Source organism: Wickerhamiella sorbophila, assembly GCF_002251995.1.
Source record: "Wickerhamiella sorbophila strain DS02 chromosome Unknown contig2, whole genome shotgun sequence".
Lineage (NCBI taxonomy): Eukaryota > Fungi > Ascomycota > Dipodascomycetes > Dipodascales > Trichomonascaceae > Wickerhamiella > Wickerhamiella sorbophila.
In genome coordinates this window covers 1,448,439-1,475,269 of record NW_020194005.1, presented here as the reverse complement: position 1 = coordinate 1,475,269, position 26,831 = coordinate 1,448,439, and the positions used below count along the sequence as shown (strand labels likewise).

The 26,831-nt window shown below is 50.7% G+C and overlaps 14 protein-coding genes across 14 annotated transcripts; 5 read left to right on the top strand and 9 right to left on the bottom strand.

Annotated features, from left to right (window-relative positions):
- Positions 1-202: 202 nt before the first annotated feature.
- On the bottom strand, positions 203-2,368 carry B9G98_04120 (hypothetical protein; the record flags this gene model as incomplete). Its single annotated transcript, XM_024810677.1, has 1 exon — positions 203-2,368. One exon carries the CDS (start codon positions 2,366-2,368, stop codon positions 203-205), a length of 2,166 nt encoding a protein of 721 aa, XP_024666445.1.
- A 523-nt stretch (positions 2,369-2,891) lies between these two features.
- On the top strand, positions 2,892-3,764 carry B9G98_04119 (hypothetical protein; the record flags this gene model as incomplete). The annotated part of the gene is made up of 1 exon (XM_024810676.1): positions 2,892-3,764. One exon carries the CDS (start codon positions 2,892-2,894, stop codon positions 3,762-3,764), a length of 873 nt encoding a protein of 290 aa, XP_024666444.1.
- A 112-nt stretch (positions 3,765-3,876) lies between these two features.
- On the top strand, positions 3,877-5,283 carry B9G98_04118 (Vacuolar protein-sorting-associated protein 36; the record flags this gene model as incomplete). The annotated part of the gene is made up of 1 exon (XM_024810675.1): positions 3,877-5,283. The coding sequence occupies one exon, from the start codon at positions 3,877-3,879 to the stop codon at positions 5,281-5,283; it is 1,407 nt and encodes a 468-aa protein (XP_024666443.1).
- Positions 5,284-5,314: 31 nt separating this feature from the next.
- B9G98_04117 (Mo25-like protein) lies at positions 5,315-6,523 on the bottom strand (the record flags this gene model as incomplete). The annotated part of the gene is made up of 1 exon (XM_024810674.1): positions 5,315-6,523. The coding sequence occupies one exon, from the start codon at positions 6,521-6,523 to the stop codon at positions 5,315-5,317; it is 1,209 nt and encodes a 402-aa protein (XP_024666442.1).
- Positions 6,524-6,793: 270 nt separating this feature from the next.
- On the bottom strand, positions 6,794-7,930 carry B9G98_04116 (Branched-chain-amino-acid aminotransferase, mitochondrial; the record flags this gene model as incomplete). Its single annotated transcript, XM_024810673.1, has 1 exon — positions 6,794-7,930. The coding sequence occupies one exon, from the start codon at positions 7,928-7,930 to the stop codon at positions 6,794-6,796; it is 1,137 nt and encodes a 378-aa protein (XP_024666441.1).
- A 469-nt stretch (positions 7,931-8,399) lies between these two features.
- Positions 8,400-10,139, top strand: B9G98_04115 (ADP-ribosylation factor-binding protein GGA2; the record flags this gene model as incomplete). Its single annotated transcript, XM_024810672.1, has 1 exon — positions 8,400-10,139. One exon carries the CDS (start codon positions 8,400-8,402, stop codon positions 10,137-10,139), a length of 1,740 nt encoding a protein of 579 aa, XP_024666440.1.
- Positions 10,140-10,175: 36 nt separating this feature from the next.
- Positions 10,176-13,856, bottom strand: B9G98_04114 (Chromatin modification-related protein EAF1; the record flags this gene model as incomplete). The annotated part of the gene is made up of 1 exon (XM_024810671.1): positions 10,176-13,856. One exon carries the CDS (start codon positions 13,854-13,856, stop codon positions 10,176-10,178), a length of 3,681 nt encoding a protein of 1,226 aa, XP_024666439.1.
- Positions 13,857-14,002: 146 nt separating this feature from the next.
- B9G98_04113 (Polyadenylate-binding protein-interacting protein 7) lies at positions 14,003-15,463 on the top strand (the record flags this gene model as incomplete). The annotated part of the gene is made up of 1 exon (XM_024810670.1): positions 14,003-15,463. One exon carries the CDS (start codon positions 14,003-14,005, stop codon positions 15,461-15,463), a length of 1,461 nt encoding a protein of 486 aa, XP_024666438.1.
- Positions 15,464-15,505: 42 nt separating this feature from the next.
- Positions 15,506-16,768, bottom strand: B9G98_04112 (Peroxisomal membrane protein PEX30; the record flags this gene model as incomplete). Its single annotated transcript, XM_024810669.1, has 1 exon — positions 15,506-16,768. The coding sequence occupies one exon, from the start codon at positions 16,766-16,768 to the stop codon at positions 15,506-15,508; it is 1,263 nt and encodes a 420-aa protein (XP_024666437.1).
- Positions 16,769-16,932: 164 nt separating this feature from the next.
- On the bottom strand, positions 16,933-18,702 carry B9G98_04111 (Protein BCP1; the record flags this gene model as incomplete). Its single annotated transcript, XM_024810668.1, has 1 exon — positions 16,933-18,702. The coding sequence occupies one exon, from the start codon at positions 18,700-18,702 to the stop codon at positions 16,933-16,935; it is 1,770 nt and encodes a 589-aa protein (XP_024666436.1).
- Positions 18,703-18,970: 268 nt separating this feature from the next.
- Positions 18,971-20,116, bottom strand: B9G98_04110 (Sterol 24-C-methyltransferase; the record flags this gene model as incomplete). The annotated part of the gene is made up of 1 exon (XM_024810667.1): positions 18,971-20,116. The coding sequence occupies one exon, from the start codon at positions 20,114-20,116 to the stop codon at positions 18,971-18,973; it is 1,146 nt and encodes a 381-aa protein (XP_024666435.1).
- A 235-nt stretch (positions 20,117-20,351) lies between these two features.
- On the bottom strand, positions 20,352-22,721 carry B9G98_04109 (Condensin complex subunit 3; the record flags this gene model as incomplete). Its single annotated transcript, XM_024810666.1, has 1 exon — positions 20,352-22,721. The coding sequence occupies one exon, from the start codon at positions 22,719-22,721 to the stop codon at positions 20,352-20,354; it is 2,370 nt and encodes a 789-aa protein (XP_024666434.1).
- Positions 22,722-22,954: 233 nt separating this feature from the next.
- B9G98_04108 (U3 small nucleolar RNA-associated protein 4) lies at positions 22,955-25,015 on the top strand (the record flags this gene model as incomplete). Its single annotated transcript, XM_024810665.1, has 1 exon — positions 22,955-25,015. One exon carries the CDS (start codon positions 22,955-22,957, stop codon positions 25,013-25,015), a length of 2,061 nt encoding a protein of 686 aa, XP_024666433.1.
- Positions 25,016-25,089: 74 nt separating this feature from the next.
- On the bottom strand, positions 25,090-26,754 carry B9G98_04107 (DNA-directed RNA polymerase III subunit RPC3; the record flags this gene model as incomplete). Its single annotated transcript, XM_024810664.1, has 1 exon — positions 25,090-26,754. One exon carries the CDS (start codon positions 26,752-26,754, stop codon positions 25,090-25,092), a length of 1,665 nt encoding a protein of 554 aa, XP_024666432.1.
- Positions 26,755-26,831: the final 77 nt, after the last annotated feature.

Below are 26,831 nucleotides of genomic sequence, written 5' to 3'. Positions count from 1 at the left end.
AACGCCGTCGAGGCGTCCGAGGGCCCGGTCCACGGCCCCAGAGCACCCACTGCATGACATCTGGACTCCAAACTCGTATTTGTGCGTCATAGTGGCAAAGTGTTATGTAGATCACCAAGGACGAGGTGATGCCGATGATGTAATAGGCATGCACCTTTATGCGCAAATTGTTACTATAAGTGACATATAGTCTGAAATTGTTCTACTCGATGATGTTAGAAACACGGCTGATGGCGCCTTGGATAATAGAGATCCATTTCGAGAGCTTCTCGACATCGTGATCTTCCAGGGCCTCGGCGATTCCTGGAGCGACTTGTCCGGCATAGCCGGTGTATCGGCTCGGTGCAAACAGCATATGCTTGTACCAGTTGCGGCCGTCCAATCCTTCGTCGTAGATAAACTCGCGCTCCAAATAGAATAGTTTCAAATTGGCTGCAGCAATGCGGCGGCGGAGCAAATACTTTTGCCAGAATTTGTACCAGGGAAGATCGGTTTTGGCGTCCTCGCGGAGCTGATCCAATTGGGCATCGAAGTTCTTAGAGTTCTTTACAAGCTCGTCAGCGACATCCAAAAGAGCGTCGCTTTCATGTGACAGCTCGTTGGGATTCGAGAGCAGGTCTTCAAGCACCCGTTTGATACCGGCAGCGTAGTACTCGACGGAAAACCCAATCACCGGGCTCCCGACAAGTTCTATGGCAATTGACCCAATAATCTTGGCAATCGCACTGTGCGCCTTGAAATCTACGTCGCCAAAGTGCGTCATCCAGTAGTAGGAGTCGTAATTTGAGTGGTAGTGGTAGACGTTGTCACCAGCCTGAGCCGCATAGCTCATGTCCAGGCTTGGAACACCAAGATAGTCTTGGAAAACCGTGTAATCACTTCCAGACCCCAGGTAGCCGGTCACTGCACCGCCGCGTTGAGCATCCCAACCCTCGAAAACACTTTGGGTTTCATTGAAGGGATTGCTAATGCCCTTGGTTACTTCGTAGATGATTTTGCTCAACAGCGGCGAAGCTTCGCTGCCAAACCGTGACCCACTAAAGCACATATCGCAGTTGAGATACGCCAGCGCCTTCTTCTTAATGTGCTCTGCGTGGTCTTCTCCATGTTCCGTGGAACCAAGAAGGCCGTACTCTTCACCGTCCCAGGAAGCAAGAACAAGGGTACGATACGGCTTCCAACCGCGTTTGTGGAGCTCTCCAAACACTCTTGCCAGCTCCAGCGTAACTACAGAGCCTGAATTAGGATCTGCTCCACCGATAATCCATGCGTCACGGTGGTTACCAATGACAACCTCTTCGTCGATCTCACCCTTTATACGAGCAATTACGTTCCGATTAGGGATAAAGTCATACACCTGCTCATTGTAAACATTTACCAAAAGATCTGAAGGGCCCGTGGCGTAGTCCACATCAGTAAGATCACCTTGCCATTCTCCGAAAATTGGTCCGTGGCCGTTCAAAGACTTGAGCAGAGGCAAAGCATCGCGATAAGAAATTGGGATGGAAGGAATGCTCACAATTCCATCTGGCTCATCTCGGTCAGCTCCGGGAACAGATGGTCTGCCGGGGGTGGTCGGGTCACCAGGGTGAAAAGCCAGGTCTTGCACGCTACCCCGCTGAACACTGGAAGGGTTGCGGGCAGGACCATAAGGGTAGGCCTCGTATCCATTTTTCTCCGTAATTCCATTGTCCTCAGCTGGATCGCTGTAGATCAACACTGCGCTAGCGCCAAGTTCCTCTGCAAATTTGACTTTTAGGCCGCGGAAAAGGCCACCATAACGAACAATCACAACCTTGTTCTTGAGGTCAATACCTCTGGCAACAAGCTGGTCATAATCACGTTTGCGTCCGAAGTTTGCGTATACCAGCTGTCCGGTCACATTTCCAGAGGCAGAATATCCATGGAACGTAGGGACGCGGTCGCTGCGCGTTGTAGTCTCATCAACTTCCAACCGATCTTCTTCAAGGGAGAGCTCGTGAATGATTTTATCACCATCCAGAAGTGCAACAGAGTGGTCAACAGGGCGATTGAGCCAGATATCATAGGTCTCCACTTCGGCTTCCCAGCCATACTCCTCGAACTTGTCCTTAGTCCATAGAGCCAGCTTCTCGTTCTGACCTGCGAGGTGCGGGCCGTCAAGATAAATCTTTTTCGTCAATTCGCCAATTCTCTTGCTAGAGATCGCGTCCACAAGGTCGTCGCGTGCTTGAATATAGCCCAAGTCCCCATTGGAGGAAGAGCCAGACAGCACAACGCATAGTACCACAATGGCAATGATTCCTGTTCCTATGTAGAACGCGATCTTCTGGGTCAATCTAGGAGTCTGTTCGACTGCTTGAAGCAGCGGGGTATGCTCAGACGTCATTGAGCCCGTTTGCAAGTCAAGGTAAAGCACGGCTCCACTGCTACTTACAAATACTATGACTGCAGGGCACCCCGCAGCAGTGTGACGGTGACGCTAAGCTGCATTAGATAGGCTATAGAGAGACGGTAGAGTAGATAGGGGCGATAAGGACGAGGATAGGGTGCTCTTATGACCGGTTGTTTGTTGCTAGACAAACGCATGCCTCTGTGAGACTGTTTCGTGGCAGCGTTTATCTCGTTTCAACTCTTCGCCCAAAACGACGCATGGGACGATAGTAAAGTTGAATACCGGGCTACGAGGGCGTGCTCATTCTCGACAGTGTCGAATGCTGATTGATACCAGTGGCTAAACGAACCGCATACATGGTAGGTACTTCAATGCCGAGAGCAGCCCACACAATCGTGTTTGCGGCGTCTTTTTTTCTCCCTACTATGTACACTTTAGATAGCTAGCCTCTAACCTCCCTCTGCACTATTGTCCGACCTTAAGCACCCACGCGATTTGTCATCGTAATTTTCATAAAATGAAAGGGATCGCCAAGTACGGTTTCAAGAGCGGTGTGCTCCCAAAACCTAGACAGATAGTGCCGCGAGTGAAGCCAGCATTTGAGCTGGCAGAAGAGGCAAAGATCCGCACTGGCTTTGCCGATCCGAAGATGGTCCCAAAAGGCTCTTCAGCCGTCTCATCCGGACGCAAAGAACTCAGCGCCAGTGAAAAAATTGCCTTGAGCGCCAAGGCACCTAAAAAGGTGAAAGAAGCCAAGACTGCTCACCAGGAGTGGCGCCAGAAAAGCGCCGACATCCGCCGTCGTTATTTAACAGATGCCTTGGAGACCGAGGAGGTGCTGGAGACTAAAAAGGCTGCCCGCCGTCAGAAAGCGCACGATGATGCTGCTAGTCTGCGTGAGCGTATGCTTCAGACTGGTGAATCTGAAGCCATCAAGCTGACCATGCCCACGATCGAGAACTCCCTGCTTTCTGGATCAATGGTGCGTCCGCGAACGGAGGAAGAAAAAAGCGTTCTGGCTTTGAAGCGCGGGGCAAACCGCAAAGCCGTGTTGGCAGAGCAAATGAAGCTGCGTAGTGCTCAGCTTCTCGAGCTGTATCAGTCGACTCGCGAGTACATCATCACCCCGGAGGAGCTTGATCTGGCCGTCGACCAACAGTTTAGTCACTCAAGCAGCCAGTCATCTACCGCACAGTTCAATGCCCTTGAGCTCAAGAAACGTCTTATGTATGAGAACATCAGATCTGAGGCCTTTGCTAATGCCCGCGAGGACCTGGCAAACACTCTTCTGGGCACCACTTCCAACCACGAGCCTGGCTTGACCGAGGTCCGCGATGTTCTTGATGGCACTTCGCACAGCCACCATCCTACCCCTACTGAGCAGTCATAAAAATATTGTACATAAAACAGTGTTAGCTTTTCGAGTAATTTCCGAGCGATGCCTTGGCCAGATATCTCATCCTTTAAATAACGTAAGGTCGTTGATTAAGTGTCTTAGGTGGATGTGGCGGAGGATTAGCTTGACTATATCTAAAACCCCCACTCTTCAAGACAATGAAAAGCTGCGGGCATCCGAGCAGAATGTCTGTTTGTACAAGGGCAACCAGGGGTCCAAGTACAAGAAAGGCTGGATATATCTGACCGACCACCGGCTCTGTTATGTTGACGACGACCGGCCCGAGGACTACTCGATTGGGCTAGACTTGAGTCAAATTGAATCTACAGAATACACCGCAAAGTTTGTGCGGTCCAGCGGCAAAATCACCCTGGCGCTACGCCATGATCAGGCAGTGGAGGAAGCGACAGTTGACAGCACCTGGGTATGCCCAATTTGCACGTTTTCTAACCAATTGTCAAAAGGATTCGTTTTTGGCCGCAGTGCATTGCCGACATGTTTGAATTGCGGCGTTTTAGCTTCGCTCGAAGCTATACAGGCTAGTTCGATAAGCCAGCCCAGCCCGGCCGCTATCGATTCTCAGTCAAAAGAGACGGTGTGTCCGCGATGTACATTTTCAAACCACCCGTCATTGGTGGAGTGTGAAATGTGTGGGTTCTTGTTGAAAGCAAAAACGGAAACAAAAGTATCGCTGGGTGAAACCGTGAAACTCAGTTTCCGAAGTGGAGGGAGTAGACAGTTCTATGGTAAACTCGGAGAGGTTCTCGAGGAGTCTAAAGAGACGATTGCACAAACAAGTAAAACAAGCACACCAGTACTGGATACTGACACAATGGCTATCAAGTTTGGAATCCATTCAATCGAAGAAGCGGCCAACTCAAAGCACGTAAAGGGGGATGCAGTCATGGTCGAGGCATTTGCAGACCTGAGAGCACTCATGTCTCGTGCTGAAGAAGTTATAAAGCTAGTCGAAGCCTATGGTAACAGCGATCTCGCAATATCGCTTGGTATTGGAACCAGCATCTCTCGGGAGACCGCGAGCGGAAAGAAGACATTTTACCATCAGCTTGCTCGAGAATTGACAGACTTTTTTGATTCGTCTAAAATTCTTTCAAAAGAGGGCGGTGCAATGACACTCCATGATGTATATGCTGTTTATAACCGATCTCGCGGGATTGAGCTGGTGTCACCGCACGATCTAAGGACGGCGGTAGAGCTGGCTGACGATCTGGGCCTTCCCATTCGACTGCGAAAGCTACACAGCGGGGTGTTCATTGTTGAGGAGAAGCTATACATTCCAACCCACGAACGCCTTGTCCAGTGGATGTCACGTCTGGAACCGTGGCAAGCCGACACTGGTGTGTCGGCCCAGGATGTGAGCAATCATTTTGGATGGAGTATTTATATTGCTACAGAGGAGCTGGAAAGTGCTGATTTGAAAGGCCACCTATGCCGGGACGAGCAGCCCCAAGCAGTGCGGTATTTTGTAAACCAAATCTGTGTGCCGGTCTAGAATGAATGAGTAGATATATGTAATTATGATTTTAAACACGATGCTCTGGAGGGCCTAGCTGAGGAAGCTGGCTGTTGAGTACTGGCGCGGCATGCCCCAGCTGCATAGCGGCGGGAATCTGAGCTCGAGACGGGGACGGAGGTCCAGATGGTGGCATATATTCAGGAGAGCGTGATCGGGCAGGCGACCTGGGAGGTGAGCTTTCAGGTGAGGGTTGTGCCGACCATTTGCTCGCTGGTGGTTTGGAGTTATCCACATCGGGGAGCGATTTGATTCTACGCATAACAAACAGCCGCTCGTCATTGAATTGTTTGTCGTCTTTACGATCAGCACCAAGGTTGCTCAAAACCTCGAGGAGTCGCTGTTTGTTTTTGGCCAGAACATCGAAGATTACCGCGGGTTTTCGCGGGTTGGCGACGAATACTTTGAAAAGCTGGAACGTCTCCATATGAATATTTTTTGATCTATCACGCAAAAGCCGCATCACGAGCTTCAAATTTGAGAGGTCCTCGATATATTGAACCATGAAGGGCTGGTTTGCTCTTTCGCGAATAAGCTGGCCCATGAGTTTGAGGGCTTGTCGCTTGGTAACATAGTTGTCTGAAAGCATAAGTGTATTCATGTTATGGCTGAATTCTTTGCCGTTGACAGCCAGAAACTCGGCAGAAAGCTCAGGGCTGCACCGGAGGAACTCAGCAAGAGTGGTGAAACAATCAGACCCGACCTCGAACGGTAAGTCTCGGCAATAGTCAAAAAAGTACCAGAAGCTCGGTTTGGCCATTATATTACGGGTGAGTTCCGGATGCTTGGCACAGTCGCGGAGCATACTGCCGACATTGCGATAGACTTCAGGGCTGCCGGCGCTCTCGATCAGAGCATCAAACACCTGGGGTCGGCTCAATAAATATTCCACTGTCGGGGTACGGCGGAGGAGGAAAGAGAAGAGGGACGCAACGTCTCTGCGAGCTTCAAAGTCGAGTCGGTCAAGAATGTGGATCAGGTGGATAATCAGGTCATTGGCGTACATTTCCTTCGCGAGCGCAGCCATAAGATCCGGATCGGCCTCCCCATTGAGTTCTCCGTGGGCTATACGCTTTGCCTGCTGCAAAAGCTCGGCTATTTCCTCGGTTGGTTTGCGTTCGGCCTGAGCCAAATCATCAATGCTGGTCGTCCACTCATAGAGCGCCGCCACTAGCTCTTGCGGAGTTTTGACCTTGCCCTTTGCAAATAAAAACGACATGCGCTAGTGTCAATTTGGGCCACAGATGAAATCAAATACGCAACTAAATCACAAGGCTATTCCCGAAAGTGCTCGCACTTTATGCTACCTTTGCAAATGGGGTCTAGTCACAAGGGTTTTTGTATGAAGCGGCCCCTTTGTCATCGAGGCTGTGTTGACGTTTTTTACTCAAAGGGCAGGTTTCGGATCCCAGCATGAGACACAATGCTAAAAGGCAATTAAACACGGTTATATAGAGTTTTTACAGATAGGGATACGGCATGCAATCTATTAGGCGATAACCTTGCAGAAAGGATGATCGTCGATACCGTACTGGATGTCAGAGATCCACTTGGAAACGGTCTCGGTGACGGGGCCTGCCTCTTTACCCTTAGGCAAGGGGACCTCGATGGCTTCGCCGTGGTAGTTGAGCTCCTTGACGGGTGACACAACAGCCGCGGTGCCTGCACCGAACATCTCGATGAGCTCGCCCTTCTTGGCCCGCTCCATAACTTCGTTGATGTGGACCTTACGCTCGGTCACGTCCCACTCCTTGGGGTCGAGACGTTCCCGGGCAAGCTCGAGGATCGAGAGACGAGTAATGCCCTCGAGGATAGTTCCATCAAGAGGTGCAGTGGTGAGCTCCTTCTTGCCGTCGGCGTTCTGGAACACGAGGAACAAGTTCATAGTGCCGACCTCAGTGAGATAACCCTCAAAGAGCCACAAGTTCTGCTGGAAGCCCCGCTTGGCGGCATCCAGCTGGGGCTTGACGCAAGGAGCGTAGTTGGCACCAAGCTTACGGTTGCCGACACCACCGGGCCAAGCACGAACGGCGGAGTCTGTAGCCTCGAGACGAACAGCCTTGAATCCAGTGGCATAGTAAGGACCAACGGGGCTGGCAATAACAAACAGACGAGCGCTGTTAGGTGGGCTGACGCCCAAACTGTTCTGGGTACCGATTATACTGGGGCGGAGGTACAAGCTGTAGCCCTTTTCCTGAGGAACAAAGTCCTTCTCGACCTTGACAAACTCCTCAATCAGTTTGACACCCTGCTCGATGTCAAAAGTTGGCAGGCAGATGCGATCAGCCGACTTGTTGAGTCGCTCCATATTTTTCTCCGGGCGAAACAAACGGATATTTCCGCTAGCGTCTCTGAATGCCTTCTGGCCCTCGAAGCACTCAAAAGCATAGTGCAGCACGCAAGAAGAAGGATCCATGCTGAAGGGACCGTAGGGCTTAATTTCCGGGATCCCCCAGCCAGCCTCAGCGGTCCAGTCGACAATAAGCATGTGGTTGCTGAAAGTCTTACCGAAAACGAGCTTGTCGGCCGGAGGAAGAGCCTTCGGCGACGAGGTCAGATTCAGTTTGAGTTTCGATGCGTCCAAACTAGCCGTTGTTTTAGTAGAGAGCCGACGAACAAAATTCATAGATTACGAAGCGAACGGACCGCGCGATTAGACATTAAATAGCCGACAGGTTCAATGAGTCAATATTTAGGGCTAGGAAGCCGCTATCAGTCGAACCCGTGCTCATGTATTAACTAGGACGAAAAATGTCTAAATGGTGAAAGAATACGGAACAATTTCCTGAAATACCAGATTTTTCGCCTGCCAAGAGCTGGCGGGGGCCCGAGAGCGCCAGATATGAAAATAGAGCACCTTTCAGTCCATGAACGTGTCTTGAAAATAACTGGTCGAGTCAATGAGGATTTCTACTGAATACACAGCCTTTCCCTCCGCCGTTTCACAGGCGTTCCAGCCAGGCACTGCCCATTTAACCGAGCCTCTACCCCTACCCACACTCGGCGCGATGGACGGTTACCCATACCCTACCTACCAGCCAGCGTTTTGAAAGACAGTCCCAAGTTGCGATTACCTCTTGTTGAACCCTCACGAAATGGCACCCTCCCAATACTTGGAGTCTGGAAGATCGTCGGCGGGGCATGGCAGCAGTTACACTGACCGCTTCCGCACAGACAATGCGTACGGAGAGAGGCGTCCTATGCGAGTGGCTGGACCGCCTTCCATCGGACGGTTGTTGACACTTATCGACCGAGCGACTCGCCCGACTCTCCGCGAGCCTGATCTCGGAGTCAACATGCAGATTGCAGACATCATCAATGAGAAGAAGGGCACTGCTCCGCGGGAGGCTGCAACTGCAATTGTCAAGATTATCAACAACATGAGCCAGCAACGAGCCATTCTGGCCATGTCTGTGCTTGATGTGTGCGTCAAAAATTGCGGCTATCCCTTCCACCTTCAGATTTCGCGCAAGGAATTCCTCAACAATCTCGTGCGTCGGTTCCCAGAGCGCCCGCCACTTCATTACTCGCGGGTCCAGATGCTCATCTTAGAGGCAATTGAGGAGTGGCGCGAGACCATCTGCCGCACCTCAAAATACAGAGACGATTTGGGACACATTCGCGACATGCACCGTTTGCTCAGTTACAAGGGGTACATGTTCCCTGAAGTCAACCGTGACGACGCCGCGGTGCTTAACGTCAGCGATACGCTCATGAGCGCTGCAGAGCTCGAAGAAGAGGACCGCGAGGCCCAAAGTGCCAAGCTCCAGGAACTGCTCATGTCCTCGAACCCTGAGGATTTAAGGGAAGCCAACCACCTCATGTCGGTCATGGCAGGCTTCAAAGAGACAAAGGTCGATTATCACGCTAAGGTGGCCAAGGAGCTGGACAAGGTCCGCAGGAAGGCCGAGATTCTTGAGGAAATGCTCAACAACATGAACCCTGGTGAACCTATTACTGACAGCGATGTTTTCGAAGAGCTCGCAAATGCCTTACGCAACGCCAGACCCAAACTCCAGAAGATTATCGAGGACGAATCAAACAGTGACGATGAAGAGGCACACGCCAAAATGATTGGGCTTTTGGAATACATTGTGCAGCTCATCCAAAAGTATGAGCTCACCGCCAAAGGTGATTATGAAGGGGCTAAAAACGTCACTGTTCAATCTATGGGCAGCGGCAAGCATATTGACACTTCTCGTCAAGCAGTAATCAACTCTCTTATCGATATCGACGATATTCCTCCTCAAAAAGTCGGAAATGATGCACCGGCCGCTGATCTACTAGGTCTGTCGTTTGGTGGATTGACGCTCGGTGGAGGCTCCACGGAGGGCTCCGAGCCTAGCCCAGGACTTGATTTGTTGGACATCGGCGCCTCGTCCCAAAGTCCAGCCCCCGTGTCGCCTACGGTTCCCGCTGTCACTCCGGTCGCCGCTGCCCCTGCGCAGCCAGCTTCTGCCACTAACGACTTGCTTGGTGAATGGGTTTCTTCACCAAAGCCTGCTAATACCACTTCTACCGTTCAGACAATTCTTGAAGAAGACATCAAGGTTGATTTCACCGTCAGCAAAACCGAGGATTCAGTCGAGGTTACCGCCGTCTTTGGTAACTTAACAGACAAGAAGATCACTAACTTCAAATTCGAGGTGGCTGCACCCCGGTCGCTACAACTAACAATGCAGCCCCAATCAAGTGCTGCTCTTGAGCCAAGACAGCAAGCCGGAATATCCCAAAAACTCACAGTCACAGGTTCGTCTGCACCGAAACTGCGTTGGCGAGCAATTTTCAAGCTCGGCCTCTCTGACTGCACTAAACAGGGCGTCTGTACCTTGTAATCTTAACACTGTGGAAATAAGTCATGTATAAAAAAATTAGAAAGGTGGTTGCTGACCCTGGTTTTGCCGAGGATCCCCCTGGCCCTGCGCCTGGGCTTGCAACGCTTCCAGGCGCTTTTGTTCCTGTTCGCGACGAATGTAACGCTGTACTTGTTGCGAGGCAAACAGTTGCACTTGCTGTCGTGTCCACGAGGGGTTTTGCCGGTGGATCTGCATCAAAAGCTGCTGGAACTGGGTCTTTGTAACATAGTCACTCATCTTTACTCGTTGCGGCGGCATGCCCATAAGTTGAGCATTGGCTGTTTGGGGAGAAGCAGTCTGTTGACCAGGCATACTTCGGGCAGCCGCGGCGGCGGCAGCAGAAGCCGCGTTGAGTCCAGAACGTTGTGGAGGCAGCATGGGCTGGGTACCCGGCGAGCTTTGAGGAACGGTCGCGTAGTCCATTACCGGTGATTGGAAAGGAGAACCACCGTGCGATGAATGAGGTGATTGAGGAGGCACCCCTTGACTTTGCTGGACTTGCGACTGAGCTTGAGCCTGGGCCTGAGCCTGAGCCTGGACCTGGGCTTGACGGCGAGCAGCTGCCATCTGGATCATCCTCCTCCTTTCAGCAAGCATCTGCTGCTGCTGTTCTGGTGTGGCATTACGAATGGCTTGTGCCCTTGCTTGGTTTTGCGCTTGCTGTGCCTGCTGCGCTTGCTGTACCTGCTGTACCTGCTGTGCTTGTTGAGCCTGTTGGGCTTGCTGTGCCTGCTGAGCCTGCTGTGCTTGGGCATGAGCGTGGGCCTGTGCTTGAGCTTGTGCGTGTGCCTGAGCCCTACGAGCAGCTGCGGCAGCGACAGAAGCAGGTAAAGGTAGACCAGCAATTGACGGGGGCATATTGCCGTACGCCTTGAGCTGATCCAGGGTAGGAGAGCCTGTTGGGTTGCCAATCGTGGCCCCCGCCGATTGAGGACGCTGTTGAAGATTACCCGCTGTCGCACCAGACTGAGCAGACAGCGGCCGCTGGACAGGTTGCGGAGAGTTCGAGGCTGCTGCTGCCGCTGCTGCTTGGGCACGCTGCTGCGATTGCATCAAGGCTGCTTGCTGCGCAACAATTCTTGCCTTCTCCGTGTCGGTTACACCTGTGGGCAGCCGTCCCATAGCACCTACTTGGTTGGGTGCCGTGGGGCCAGTTGGTGCAGGCACAGGCATTTGCGAACCGTTAGGTACAGCATGGCCCGGAGCTCCAGTGCCGGCGGTTGCAGTCCTGGCAGCATTTTGCTGAGCATTTGCTCGCGTTTTCGCATAGGCCTCAGCAACCTGCCTATCGCGCTCGTACTTGAGCTGCAGTAATTCTGCAGCAGACCGAACTTTGTATTTTTCACCTGTGCTGTTATTTTTGAGACTCTCAAGGGCCGCTTGACGACGTCCAGGATTAGGTTTGGTTATGCTCGTTTCCTTCTTCTTTCGGGCCTTGCGCACACCCTCAAACATCGACGACCAGCGTAGACGTTTGTGGCCGCGCGGCAAATTGTCCGCTGGTACGCCCAAAGCAGAAAGGCGTCTTTTAGCAGCAGTTTGAGCTTTAGGTAGCGTCTCAAGCCAAATGCGAGCTTGCTCGGCATACCGACCTTTGAGGTCACGAACATCGAAAGCTTTATTGAGCTGTAGCCACCGCTCAAAACATTGCCATGGGCTCCGCCTCTCTATGTTTGAGGTGTACCCCATTGTCGGTTTTGAACAGAGGTACGCAGAAACAATTTCCCAGTTATATTTTTGTTCCTTTGCAATTATAAGCAGTCGCTGGTCGTCGCTAGGGGTCCAAACTGTAGCGTTTCTAGTGTTCATATAACGAACGTCTGGCGGTTTTGGCGCACGAACCTCATGGTCCATAAGCATTGCTGTCTGTGCACCGGGGAACAAGGGTGTCTTGGACGATTTCGGCAAAGCAAGGCGCCCATTTTCCGTACCAGAAGTCGCAAAGACGGCAGGAAGCTTTACCGGACGTTCCAGTGCAACCCTCCGCCATCCCCTTGCGTAATCAGGGGCCGTAAGGAATCTTGTAACAGATGTAATACTGAGTGTGTCGAACTCGTTGGTATAACGACTCTGCTGAAGCACTGGCCGCTCATGCAGGTCATCATACAGTTGTTTGGAGACATCATTGAGCTCGTCAGGACGTACAATGAGCGGGAAAGTGACCGAGTCACCAGCCAGGGGAACCAGAGAGGTGAAGAACTGTTCTTTAGAATCTGGAACCTGTTCATCAACTGCCATGACATCTGCGGGATTTACTGTGGTCGAATCCTCAAGAGGTGGCATTTCTTTAGGTGCTCGCGCTTTGATACAGCATTCTTCAGGCCCTAGACGCCAATAATCAAGAATGGAATCAGCAATCTGTTTACACATTGCGATCTTGAACTTTCGTCCCTCGGAAAATGACGTAGACATCCAGCGCATTTCGTCCAAAAGATAATCTTGGTGAACCTCTTCGCGGGGAGGAGGCTTGAACTTGGCTCTCTGGTACAAACTCCATTTACCACTTTGTCGAAGTTCCTCGATTCGGCCATAAGCGATAGCTAAACGGCCCTCCAGAAGCGACAACTTGTATATATCTGTGCTCAATACCTTGTGAGAAGAAGGAAGCAATTTCCACGTTGGCATAGTCTTGACGGAATAATAAAGTTCGGCCAGCGGTCTACGATACTGAGGCGGTTCTGGAAGTCTGTCAGGGACAATATAAGCCAAAAATGAATCATCCACATTCGCAGGATCAATACTGGTAGGGTTGGACTCGTCGACAGTCAAGTCTCTATTCTTCAATTGAATGTCTAAGGCAGCCTGGCTCAACTTCAACTGTTCGGCATTTTGAGCTTCCAACTGTTTTAAAGTCTCGAGTCGCATAAGTTTGGCGAGTGATTTAGGCTGGTCATCAGGAGTAGCTGTTTTTTTACTCTCGTTTTGAACTGGCTCTTTTGCTGGCGCCTCGGTGGGTTTTGTGACGGGGCTAACTGCTGCAGACATCTGCTCAGTTGTTGCTGGTTCTCCACTCTTTATTTCAGTCGCAGTTTCATCAGCGGCTTCTTGGGAAGCTTCTTTAGGGGCTGGCTCCTTTGAATGAGTATCAGGTTTGGCCTCCACCGAAACCTGCTCATCGGATTCTGTAGCTGCAGGTTCCTGTTCTGTAGTCTCCGCTTCAGCAGTATTTTGTTCAGTAGGGGCATCGGGTTCCACCTTTTCTTCATCTGTTTCAGCATCCTCTGTGCTCGTTTCTCCTTGCACAGAGTCCTCTTGATCGGGCTCCTCTGGAGGTTGAGCTGTTTCAGGTTCGTCCACCTCCATTGCATCACCATCTGCTGTTTCTGATTTAACATCACCATCCGATTCCGCAGTTCCCACAGCATCGGAGTCGGAAAGACTATCCATCTCTGAAGAATACACGGAAACATCGTCTTCGCTTGCGAACTGATCGCCGCCTGATTCTATGCTTTTTTCACGTTGTGCTACGGACAAAGTTTGGGAACGCTCGTCGCAAAGCTTCAGCAGTGATTCAAGATCAAAATCGAATTCACCCTCTAGCGCAGCAGCCGTCAGTTTTGAATAAATATCATGGATTTCAGCATAGGTTGGGGGACGCGTGGGAAATTGCGAAAGCAAAAACAGCCGCGCACGCACATCACCGAGATACTCAGACTTTTCCACGGCTACGTCGACCTCAGACACTTCGGAGCTCATGAGACTAGGTATCCAGGGTAATAAGCGACGAATTACACCGTTTGAGCTATTCAACGTCAAGTCGAGTATGACCGCAAAAAGCTGCTGACTCAGATGAAATAACTCCCAACCTGAAATTCTGGCGTGAGGAAATTGAATGTCGCTTAATGGAGGAGAGCGATCCGCTATATGACGAATGTTTAAAGCTCTTATCAGAGACCAGCGTGGCGGAGGATGAACGGGTAGAACAAGTCGAGCAGCTAGTGCGTGAAAAGTATGGCAATACAATGGAAAATTCAGAGCTAGAAAGGCTTGTGCTGGATTTGTTATGGGAACATTTCGAAGGGGTCAAGCGGGTGAGAAAGGCTAAAATCATTGACAAGACGTCCACAAAGCCCATCAAACTACCTGAAGCAGCCTACAAGGCTGAGGCTCGTGCTAAGCTTGGCCAATCCAAGAAAAAATGGGTTCCGCTCAGGGAGATTGATCTCCCTGAAGAACCCTCCTCGATGGAAAATAAAACCCCCTATGATATGCTTCGAGATATTCTGGGTAGAGATACCAGCGACGAAGATATCGAGCGGGTCTTGTCTCACAACGAATTTGACATTGGCAGAACCATCGATATGCTCTTGAAGACAATGCGCAGTCGATCGACGAACCAGACGGAGCAAGAAAACAAGCAAAGACTGTTGACGCGAGATCAAACTGCTGAGCGGGTCGTGTGCAGATACTACCTACAAAGTGGATCCTGCCTACGCGGGACAGATTGCATGTATAGCCACGATCTCTCTCAGCGAATATGCAGGTTCTGGTTACAAGGTAGATGCATTGCTGGAAATGATTGTCAGTTTCTACATGAAATACCCCAGGAGGTTATTGACAAGCTCAATACAGCAGTTGGTGGGCAAGCAGTCGTGAAGCAGGCGGCTCCTGATATCAAGGCATTGCCTAAACTAGGCAGCCAAAAACCGGCCAAAAAACAGACAGTTGCACCATCAACACCAGTCACACCTATCAAGCCTAACTTAGAGACTCTGCCACTGCTTGGTACCAGTTTACCGACACAGCTGAATCGAGGCTTGATCCCGATCAGAGCACCAATGCATACGCCATGGAAAGAGCCCGAGTTCCTGGAGAACCAGAAATATGTTGATTTTCGAGTCTCCGCACGCAAATGGGCTGATCTCCGGAACAAGTACCTGCAGTTGGCAACAAACAGCTGGAGCGAGAACGACCCAGCAACGGCCAAGCATATGTCTAAAAAGGGCCAAGAGTTCAACAAGCTGATGCTCGACGACTATGAAAATGCCCGCCAAGTGCTTCTAGAACAACGAGCGAAACCGTCAAGCGAGGTCTATGTTGATTTGCATGGATTGGACCTTGAAGATGCTATTGAGTTTTTAGAACAACAGCTTGAGACACTGAATGCCGAAACCCGCCACAATCCACGAGTCGTTTATATTATATGCGGTCGCGGTCACTACAAACTCAAACGATACCTCGATCACATGAGCCAGCAAGTCACCATGTATCTTGATCGTAAAGGCTATCTTCATAAAAACTTTGGTGACAATGCTCTATTTGGACGTGTGATAGGCGTAGATCCCTATAGTGCGTTAGCATAGAAAACTTTATTCTTTTTCCAATATAAAAAACCCGTACAAAACCTACTCGTCAACCTGTCTTTGGCGAATCTCTACTTGAGACGACTTGACGCCCGTGCTTTTTTCGATGTCATCAATCACATGCTGTGATGCAGCGCCATTGGCGCCATTGTTGTCTGCGAATTTGGTCTCTTTTTGGGGTGATTGCTTTACATCGTCCTGGGGCTCACCGAGGGCAACCAGCTCTGCAGTCCGAACCCATCTGCGGCGACGCGTGTACTTGGAGAAGCTTGGCTCAGCCGAGCCTCGTTTCCATACGTTGTCATAGTACACAAACCCATCATCCTCATCAGGATCAGCTGTGTAGGTGGCCTTTGTTCGCGTGACCAGGAGGCCATCGTTTGTGAGATCCAATTTCCATGCCTTATCGACCCAACGCCATTCCATACCGGTACCCTCTGTGTCGGGCAGCATGAATGTGTCTGGGGCAAGAGATTCATTGAGAAACTCGTCTGTCCAAGCCGCTCGCTCATAAGCCAGCATATTGCTCGTCCAGCCAATTCCTAGCCAGCGACGCTGATTCTCGTAAAGAACATAGGTGAACCGCACGCTCTGCGAGTTGGCTTTGTGACTTGATGCTGGAGAAGAGGGTCGGGATAGTGCGGTTTGTGGGCGGGCCATTTGTTTCCTTAGCGAAGACTTGCTGAAGTTGATGCTTGTCATGCCAAATACAAGCGCACGGACGGGCTTGAAGCGCCACAAAATTTCGCGAGTGGCTCTAGCGGGAGCCGAGTGATATGTGAGCACAAACAGACCACCGTAGAGACAAATTGACCTCACCGACAAAAAGTATCGGGCAACCACAATGTAAAGCGGGGTCATGAAACCGGCAGCAAACAACATACGGGTGAGATCCTTCTTGGTAAGCTCCAGAGAGGTCACAGGCAGGGCAAACAAGCGCACGCGGCTCGACAGTTGTGAAAGCTTGGCAATGACCGCGTTCAGAGACTCGAGGTCGTTAGACGGCTTCTGGTAGTTGTAAACGACCACCGAGAGCAGAATGGCCACAACAATGTGGGCAATATAGAGAATTATGAATTCAAAGTATTGCACGGTCAGAATCCACACGGCGACCAGCAGAAACGGCTTCCAGGGGTCGTCGAGCGACCAGGTGAGCAACCCCAGAGTGGTGTCGGCGACGCAGATGAACGGATAGATCTGGCTCATTACGCTGATCACCACCGGCGGTGTCGTCTTCAGTAGCGGCGACGAGTTCGACTGCGACAGCGTCCCCGGCCCAGGCGCAAAGGCTGCGTTCGTAGGCATAGCTTTTCCTTCAAGTGGGGAGACCAGACACTTTGTCAGAATCGCGCCTCCCCCACCTTGGTAATAATCTTCATGTGCGTGAAGCCGAGGCCGATGCGCGGTGTAGGGCCGGCCGAGTAGAGCTATTTGCGGGAGTAAATAAAAAAAAAAAGCAGCACGCAGGTCTAGTTTACAGCCGAGTAGGTGGAGTTGATTTCAGCGACCCATTGGGACAGTTTCGGGGCTACATTGCCTACTGCATCAGCTGACAGCAGCAGGGCATGGCCGGCAGGAAACAGGCCTTCGTTTTCTTGGGTGCCTCTTGATTCGGGGTCCACGGGCTTGTTTTCGTAGGGAAAAAAGCAGTGGCTGTCTGCAATGTCTTGCAGCTCGACGTCCTCGGCATGGAAATACTCGTAGCGTGGAGACTGTTTAGTTTTCTTGGCCGGCGGCTCGCTGTCGCTTGATGTGGGTTCGAGACTGTACACGCGGGAAAGCACAATGTATTTGGTAAAGTTGTGTCCTTTTTGTTTCAGCTCCTCGAGGGTGAGCTGGTAAAAGTAAGGGAGGAGATCAAATGGCAGATTGAGGAGACGTTCTTGAAGAATCAAGGCCACTTTGTCGGGCGTCTGGGAAGACGTGGACTTGCGAATGTCCCGGCTCATTGCAGGGCTGCTTGTTTCAGTCCGCTCAACCAACCACCGTTTCAGTTTTTTGGGTATCTCTGCGTCGTCGCTCAGATCAACTATGGCCAGAAGTCCCAGAGGATCGCCTTCGCTGCCTTCGCTTTTGACAGTGATGCCCGTAGAGTTCTCGATGACATAGTCGGTGAGCTGGGACAGATCAAACGACAGGTGGTCAGACTCCAGCAAGCTTCGTAGCAGGTTTTTGATTGATAAGAAGTCGTCGCTGCTCAGGTCGAAAAAGTCAAAGTCCGCGTTGACGACTTGTTCGTCCTCTTGATCATAATCGTTCGCACTAGCGTCGCTGTCGTCACTTGCGCCTTCACTGCCACTGGCGCTGTCACTTTCATTGTCACTGGCGCTGCCACTGGCGCTGCCATCGTCACTGCCGCCTTCGTAACTGTCACTGGGTTCTTCCTCGCTGTCAGTACCTCCATTCAAACCATCACATACAGGCATCGCAGGTGCATCACTAGCTGCCGTATACCGTTTTTCAACGATTTCTTCTGATCCGGGAGCAGGCTTATTGCTCGACAAAGAAAAAGTACTGGACGTCTGTGCACCGAACTTGTCGTAGACCGATCTGAAAAAATTACCCAGACTAGCAGAAGGGACAGGGACCTGCGCCTCAGAGACCAGCTCTAACAGCCGCGCAACATCGCCTCGCGCCATTGATGGACTTTGAACTTGGCTCATTTCTGAAAAGATTTTGTCAGCAAAATCACTCACCAGCGACTCCAAAACGCTCTCAGGAGGACACTCTGGGGCCGTCATGTTCTTGGATCTGTTTGAATTACGAGGACTGCTGCGACTGGGCGCAGTCGCCTGGCAGTCGCTGGGCGCATGCAGCAAGTAGTTGCGGAATTTGGTCAATCTGCCCACTTCCCGCTCAAACGCCCGCTTCTCGGCACTCAAATAGCCCAAAGCATACGATTGAGCAATCAGCAAACACGCCGTTTTAGCGGAATACCCCTCCGGACTATCTGCGCTACCCCGTCGTCTCTTACTGCGCGGCTCTGGAACCTCTGGGTGGGGCAGTTCCTCCATGAACTGCGGCAAAGCACTCAAACGAGGCCTCGCAGCACCATCAGAGTCCGAAAACGTGTTTTGAGAATCTGCTGTGCACGTGGTGTTGCTAGGAGTGCCCGCAACCGTGTTGGCGGCATCCAGATTGATACGCGGAAGATCCTGGTTTTTTTTGGACAGAATCTTGCCCCGCACTGATGTAGACATGCACAACGGCTTTTTGATTGTCGGCTCGGTATCGCCCATTGAAAAAGTACTCCACAAGGCCACTAGAAAATCCGCTAGCACCCGTATGGAAGATTGGGTTCAAAGTTCCTTAAAAGACAATGGCAGACCCTAAACCAGAAGCTGCCGACCAAACCGGGACCCTTACCCTGAACTAAGATTCCATGCAGCAGCAGACATTTGGTTTTATCTGAAGAAAAAACCAGGGCCGATGGCAGAGGGGCGGGAGGGGGTGCATAAACATGTTAGACTATAGAACAGTAGTTCAGAATGAATATCGTTAGGCGTTCTAGGCAGAAGCATTTTCGGGTTTGCGGCAGACAAACAGCATCATGGGAGTGAAGATGCCCTCGCGACCACCGTTGACGAGGTGAACGGCGGCCTGCTCGAGAGCCTCGGTGACCTTGCGAGAGCCCTTGGGGGCAACGCCGACAGCCTCAAGGAGACCGGTGGCATTTGTGGTCATCCAGCGACCAACCTTGGAGGTGCGGCAGAAGGTGAAGAGGTCACCCAGAGTCTGGACGTAGCGCCAGTCACCAGCAAGAGGGTAGTACCAGGGGATCTCGTCGCCCTTGTCGGCAAGGTCCTCCTGGATCTGGATCTCGAAGCCGACCTTCTTGAGGGCGTTGACGGCGACGTCAACACCGTACATCTTGGGGATACCGTCACCGATCTCGATACCGTAGACGATCTCCTTGTGGAACTCGTTGTTCTCGTCGAACTTCTCGGTCATGACCCACTCGTACACACCGAAAGTTCCACCGGGTTTGAGAACACGGTAGATCTCGGCATACACAGTCTCGAGAACAGGAGCGTGGACAGTGGCCTCGATAGCGTACACGGCATCGAAACTGTTGTCGGCAAAGTCGAGCTGCATAAAGTCACCTTTAACCAACTTGAGCTTGTGGTCGAGCTTGTTAGCCTTGGCCCAGTTGTTGCCCCGCATGATCTGGTAGTCGTTGTTGTTGACACCTGTGATGTTGGCGCCGGTGAAACGGGTGATTTCACGTGCAGGCCCACCAATACCACAACCAACATCAAGGACCTCCATGTTCTCCTTCAGGTTCATCTTGTACGCAAGGTAGTGCTCGTGACGGGCAGTTGCCTGACGGAAAGCCTCGCCCTTGTAGTAGCGGGAGAAGTGGAACGAAGAGCCCCAACCGTACTCGTAAAAGTCAGTGACCAGGTTGTAGTAGTGCTTGGTCAACTCAGAGTAGTCGGACAAACGCGACTTCTGGTCCTCCTGGGTTTGAGTAGCGTGGTCGCGCTCCCAGTGACGGAAGTAGCCATCAACAGCAGCCTCGTGGGCCTTACGGTCTTTGGAGAGCGTGGCAGTGAAACCACCAGTTTTAGCATCGCCGTACATGGCCTTTGCAAAGTCCTGGTCCCGCTCAAAGTTCTTGGGAGCAAGCTTGATATCGTTAGAAGCAGTCATGATGGTTTGAAATAGATGGAAAAAGGCGAGTTGAGTCGCGTATCCTTACTAAGGGCGTGCCGGTGCCTGTATTATATGTATGCCCCGAGGAATTATCTCTACCAGCAGCATCGTAGGCGTCGCTTTGGTACCCTAGCCCTGACGAAAAAGTTCATGATTATGCGCCGCGTTAGGCTCCCGATGTTAGGGTTGGGTCGCGAGTCAAGCGACATGTGATGGCCTTGTCTGACCAAAGTCAGTCTTCGGCTGGTATGTCCAAGATCGGTTGATGGTTCGGTTTGCAACTAGCGGTTTTTTCAAAATGCCGCTCAAATGCCCCCAATGATGTCCGGCCGACCCGGTTTACTTGTTCCTTTGACTCTTCGATGAGTTCCATAATTTTGTCAGCCTGTTCAGGTGTGATAATCAGGGTCAATTTCCCCGCTGCACTGAGAATAGCATTCTGAATCTCTGGAGGACTGTCTTTGGCAGTCGTGAGCATTGAAATAGCCAAATCTCCGTGCACCGTCGACTGGGCATTGTCAGATCGTTGTGGTGATGTCCACTCTACTAGTTGGGCCAGCACAGTTGGCAATGGCACGTCTAGTGTGTCCTCCTGTTCAGTATCAATGATAACATTGAACTGACTGGCGATGCGTTCTTGGTTTTCTGAGGATGTGAGTGCGTACACTGGAACGAAGAAACTCAAGACCTGCTCGAGTTCAGCAAGCTCTGCTGATGAAAAGTATGCTCTCACAAGCTCGCCCAACAGCTCCAGTTCCGACCTGAACAAATTGGACAAAAACAGTTTGGCCAGTGCCTTTGCACTCACTGTTCGGATCGCAGCGATATTCCTTTGCCTGAACCCATTGGCAATCACGTCTCGAGCACGCTTGGCGGTATCTGGGTACACACGATGAGTCAAAAGCACATCTGATGCGGCCTGTACGACAATTTCATTGATCTCACCATCGCCTTCGTACTCAACAGCATCGGGATTATACATTGTCAATAGCTGTCCAAAGTGGGCATCAGTTTGAGACTTGCTGAGAAGGCAAAGCAAACCAAGACAGGCCAAACCTCGATTGAGAATTTCATAGTCCGTAGACTGAAGAGCAAAATTGATCCGATCATAGAGAGAGTTGAGGGTTGCAATGTCATCGTAAGGCAGCTTCAAGCAGCGCAGTGTTGCGTCGATAATAGAATACTGCAACAATACGTTTGTGAGCTGGATAGAGATATCCGGATCATTTTCTCGATTGCTTGGGCCATCGAGATCATCCAAAATATCAGCAATCTTCAGCATGAAATCAGAAACAAGTGTAAGCGCATTACGCAGAACTTGAACGGCTTTTGCAATAACGCCATCACTTGGAGCGTTGCCGGCCGACAAAATTGTATCAAGTACTTGTAGAAGTTTCTGTCGACCAAACTCATCACGAAAGTCATAAGTAGATGCGACAGTGAGCAGTTGCTCAACAATAAAGTCTTGATCTGCCTTTTCCTCCTCTGCTGCTTCACAGTACTGTTGCCAAAACAGCACCAACAGATCAGCGTATTCAGATAAATCAGGCAGTCTCATTTCGGCAAGTGCGACCAGGTTATTGCCTCGACAGTACTCATTCCAGCAGCGGACGAGAAACGCGCCCTCTGGCGACAAGTTCTCCCAAAAGTCCTGCTCAAAACTTATTCTTTCTTTAACAACGTCAGGACGGGCATTGAACAGCGCCACAAGGGCTGGCTGGGCAACCTGACTGTTGAGAACGTCCAAACGACCCAGCAGCTTGATCACATCGTTGTCCACGGTTCGGAGCCACTGGCTGAGAAGCATACTGGTTGCAGCGTTTCGAACTGATGCATTGCGATCGGCAAGACCATTCGAAAGCAGCTTTTCGCGTAAATCTAGTTTCAGAAGACGGAAATCATCAATATCACGTATAACACGCGAATACACATTTCTGCGGTTTACAGAGTTGACATCCAAAGACCTTTCGACCAGTTTGGGGTAAAGCCTTTTGCGTTTCGGTACGTTCAAAAGAGCAGCTCTGCGCACTTCTGGATTGGTGTCATGTTCCATCAGATCAACCAGTATCTTGACAACTTCTTCGTAGGATTCCTTTTCCTGCTCGTTGAGCAGGGAGACTAAAGTCAGAACAACCTGAATCCTTACCGAGTGATCACGGTCTCTGCAGCGGTTCTGAGCAACCACACGAAGCTCTTCAGAGATGCTGTCACTCAGCACGGTTGAGTTCTGGAGAATTGTCGTCACCAATTGCCATCCGCGGAACCTCACCACTTTGTCCTTGGCGGTCAAGGCGCGCATGAAATAGTCTATAAGGGATTCAATAAACGTGTAAACATATTCTGGAGTTTCCTCAGACTCTTCTTCGTTTTCAGGCGAGATATGCTCCACAAACGCGCCAATAAACTTGACGACTTGATCCGCACTAGGCTCGGATTTCTTGATTGGTAACAACCGCACTGCCGCCCGGCAAAATGTCTCAATAAATAACGGCAGCGCGTCACTGCCCGCACTCGTGTCTAGCTCTTTTTTCATCTGCACCACCAATTTGCGGTGGCCTGCCCCACTTGTTTGGCTCTCTTGGAAGATCCTGGCTATCTCCATAGTAAACAACTGATGACAAAGCCGGATAATTTAAGTTAAAGACGGTAAACCTGGGGTTATGAGGACAGCCGTAATAGCTTTGTACCAGGGGTTTATTTGGAAGCGGAAACCTACTCGATAGACACAACTGATACTACAAACAAGAAACTGCAAAACCAGCGCGACCGAAAATTCAGCCCTCACGCTGAAAAAGCCGTCTTGGAAAAAAAAAATTAATAATCTTGATTTCTTCAATGCCAAAAGTTCAGCTGCACAAATGCAGATTTATGGACTACACCAGGCCGTATGTGTCTGCGATGGCATTTAATCTGCCGTCGCCCGGTCCTAAAACACCGGCTCATCCAGATCTCAGGCTGGCTGTCGGCCGCTCTAATGGCGATATCGAGCTTTGGCGCCCCGGTCCAAATTGGTCGCTCGACACTACATTTCTAGGAGCAAAAGACCGATCCATCGAGGATTTGGCATGGTCTGTGGGTGACGAGATGAGACTGTTTAGTGTTGCTGCCTCAGAGTACATCACAGAGTGGGATTTAGCCACAGGACAGCCGCTGGAACATCATAGCTCGAATGCCGGCGTAATCTGGGCCATTGAAACGTCCCCCGACGGGAAAAAACTCGCAGTAGCCTGTGAGACAGGCGTAGTTGTTATTTTCGATGTGTCAGGAGGAAGAGGGAACCTCCAGTTCCTGAGAAGACTGCAGAGTGCAGATACTTCACTTGCTTCCCTGGCGTGGAAGTCAGATAACCAGGTGGTTGCTGGTGGTTCCGATGCTCGTTTGCGTGTTTGGGATATTTCAACGGGCCGTATTATTGCGACGATGAAGGTCGACAAGTCAAAATCCATGGATGGAACGGTTGTCTGGGCAGTAAAGACTTTGAGAAAAGGTGAACAGATTGTAAGCGGAGACTCTAATGGCTATATCAAGATCTGGGACAGCAAGACACTCTCATTACAACAGAGTTTCCAAGCACACCCCACTGACATCCTTAGTCTGGCCTGCGATTCTGCCGGTGAAACACTGTTTTCTTCCGGCTTGGACCAGAAAATTGTCTGTGCCAAAATGACCGACCCCAAACGCAAACGCTGGACTATAATGTCTAGTCGTGTTGCACATTCCCATGATATCCGCAGCATGACAATTTTTGAAGCACGCGGTGCTTCGTATCTGGTTAGCGGTGGCCTCGAGTCCACCATTGTTGTCAACTCCGTCACCCAGTTCGACGACAAGCCTTTCCGCAAAATCCCATTGACAAGATACTCACCCACTGTTGAAATTAATAGCAGCCAGCACATTCTAGAGTGGTGCGAACAGGTTGTCAATATCTGGGGATTGTACGACGGTAAAAAGCGATTGTTGGCTACTTTTAATCTGACCGGCGAGGACGAATTGATCTCTTCAGCATCTCTAGAAGGCAATATTCTGGTCGTTGCAACAATGAGTACTATCAAATTCTTCTATTTGGAAGGTCTGGAAGATGAAGAGCAGGTCAAATCGATCAGTCGCTTGAATACTACTGCAGTGAGTGGAGGTGCTCGGATAATCAAGTTTGTGGGCCCAGAGAGTGTGCTGATCATTACACCCGACAATGAAATGGATATTTATCGCATCAAAAAAGACATTATTACCGAAGTCGAGCAGCCTTCAAAACCCCGGGTTGCTGGCTCAAGCAAAATCCCTTATATTGACGGCGTTGCGTTGCTTGCCGTTTCCCCTGATCGAAAACATTTCGCAGTTGCAAAGCATAGTGGGTACATTGAGGTGTACAACACCGCTAAAGCTGCACATGTCGCATCGCTTCCGTCGCTTGGCTCGGCTCTTACTGCAATGGCTTTCCGAGACAACCGATCTCTTGTTGCAGTTACAGATGAGACTACCGTGTACGAGTTTGATGTCAAGTCTGCTTCACTAACTTCCTGGTCAAAAGAGCACTCGTCTCGCTTACCGACTCGGTTGTCGAAACAGACAACAGCCTGCTGCGGCGTATTCCCTGAATCAGATAAGAGCAGCAGACTATGGTTGTGGGGACCCAACTGGCTGGCCTATTTGGATTTTGCAACCAAAACTCCTTATCGTCATGCCAACAAGCGCAAACAGCATGCTCCTGGGGGTGATGATCTTGAAGACGAAGACGGCCCAGAAGATCAAGACAGCCCTACGTTCTGGATGACGCACAAGTTCCGCCCTATCTTTTACGCAGGTGCATTCGATAATGGCCTGCTGGTTTCAGAGCGTCCTGCTATGAAAGAGTCCGAAGCCAAACCGTTCTGGTCCAACCGTCATATTGTGCTGTAAATAGATGCGTGAGGAGAAAAAAAAAGTAAAAATTGTCATTATATGCAAAATACAGATACACAAAAGTGTACAAATTAGTAGTAACAGAAGATTCGCACGTGGCGATCTAGCTTTTCTTGCTTCACCCAGAGCTGTTGTTCTTGGCTAGTGTATTCGGCCAATTCGACTTTTTCTTGGGCGGTAAGGAGCTCGTCTTCGTGGCCGGCCACATCAACACGAGTTAGTTTCGCAAGCAGGGTCTTGTGCTTGGCGCGGAGAGCGAAAATATCGTCATAAGTTTTTGCAATCGCGCCATAGATTTGCTCCACCAAGCGGGAATACGCCCACTTTGGGCGATGGAACCAGAGATAGATGTTGCGACCGGGAGCACGATCATTAGACCGAGGCACTTCTTGTAAATCAATGAACCCAAAGTATTCTAGATTATTGGTGTGAATGCGTAGGCCATTAGATTGGAGCAGGCTAGTTTGGGACAGCGCCTTCTCGTCGATTTTGGAGTATTCACGAACTACCCGGAGAATACGAGCGGCCGAAGCACCCAGCAGCTCAGACACGATTTCATCAAAGGTATGGCGGCGCAAATCAGCGAGCAGGTCGCTCATGGGCACGAACCACTCACCGCCATGCAAGTCACCGACCCGACGCAAGAACGCAAATCCAGCCTTTTCCAGCAGTCTTAAATGCCGATTGACGAGTTCCAAGGGAGTCAATGCCGCCGCTGGAGTTACGGAAATGCTTCCGATCTTAGATTTCATGCGTTTATGGCCCCGAGCAGCCGCATCCGGCTCGGTTTTGACCTCATCGTTTTGTGTTTCGGCAATAAAAGCGCTTTCAAGCTTCACAGGCTCTTTTCTGCTCTGCAGCTTTAGCAAAATCTCAGAGCTGTTGACTATATTACCAGGCATCGGCACGCGTTCTTTGTCTCGCTGGAAAAGACTTCGACCATGTTCAAAGCACTCGAGGACAGCGTCATATACCTGGGCAGTAATCGAGCCAATGCGATCATCAACGAGTTGTACAAGCTCTTTGCGGCGTTCTGTCAACAGAAAACGTTCGTAGTTTACGGCAAGAACCAATTTTTGATCATGAGAGGCCGCAGTGACTAGACCCTTTGACCCGGCTTGGCGGGTAGCCTCCATGTTATCCAGATCACGTTTTACAGCCGCATCGACCATTTGCTTTTTCGCATTGTCGGTCAGAGAAAGAGTGGTCGGATCTTTGTTAACCTCCCGGAAGTGCTTGGTGATGCTTTGTTGCTTAATATCTTCCTCGGGCCAGAATTCAAATTCGTGCAGAGGCACTAGGTACCCTGTTTGCAGAAGCTGTTCCAGTTTTTCTCGGGCTTCAGGATTCTTCTTAATGTAGCCCTCTATGCTGAAATGACCATTAGTGATAAAGTCGAGCAGCACCGGACCAAGCTCGTCCTTTTGGGTCTGTTCCTTGAGTTGAGCCGATACCTGACCGGCCCAAATTAAATGGTAAATATTCGTCGTATCGGCGCGGTAATATACGGGCCCCCATTGGTTTGGATCTTCCCAATAAAGCACCAAACGCATATGGACCAAGGACACAAGCGCCCGTTTGACGGCCGAGTAGGGGAAATTTGTCGCCTTGGTCAGCTCTTTAGCGGACAGCCGGCCAACCTGTAGCAACGTAAGGACAATCTGGGCACCTACCTGGCCCAGCATGTCCTCTACAAGCACCTTGCATAGACTCACCAGGTGGTGGGTGCTGGGCATTAAAAAAAAATTTGTCAGAGAGGGCTCATAAGGGAGTCATGAGGGGACGGGAAACTAAAATAGGAGTAGGCGCATTG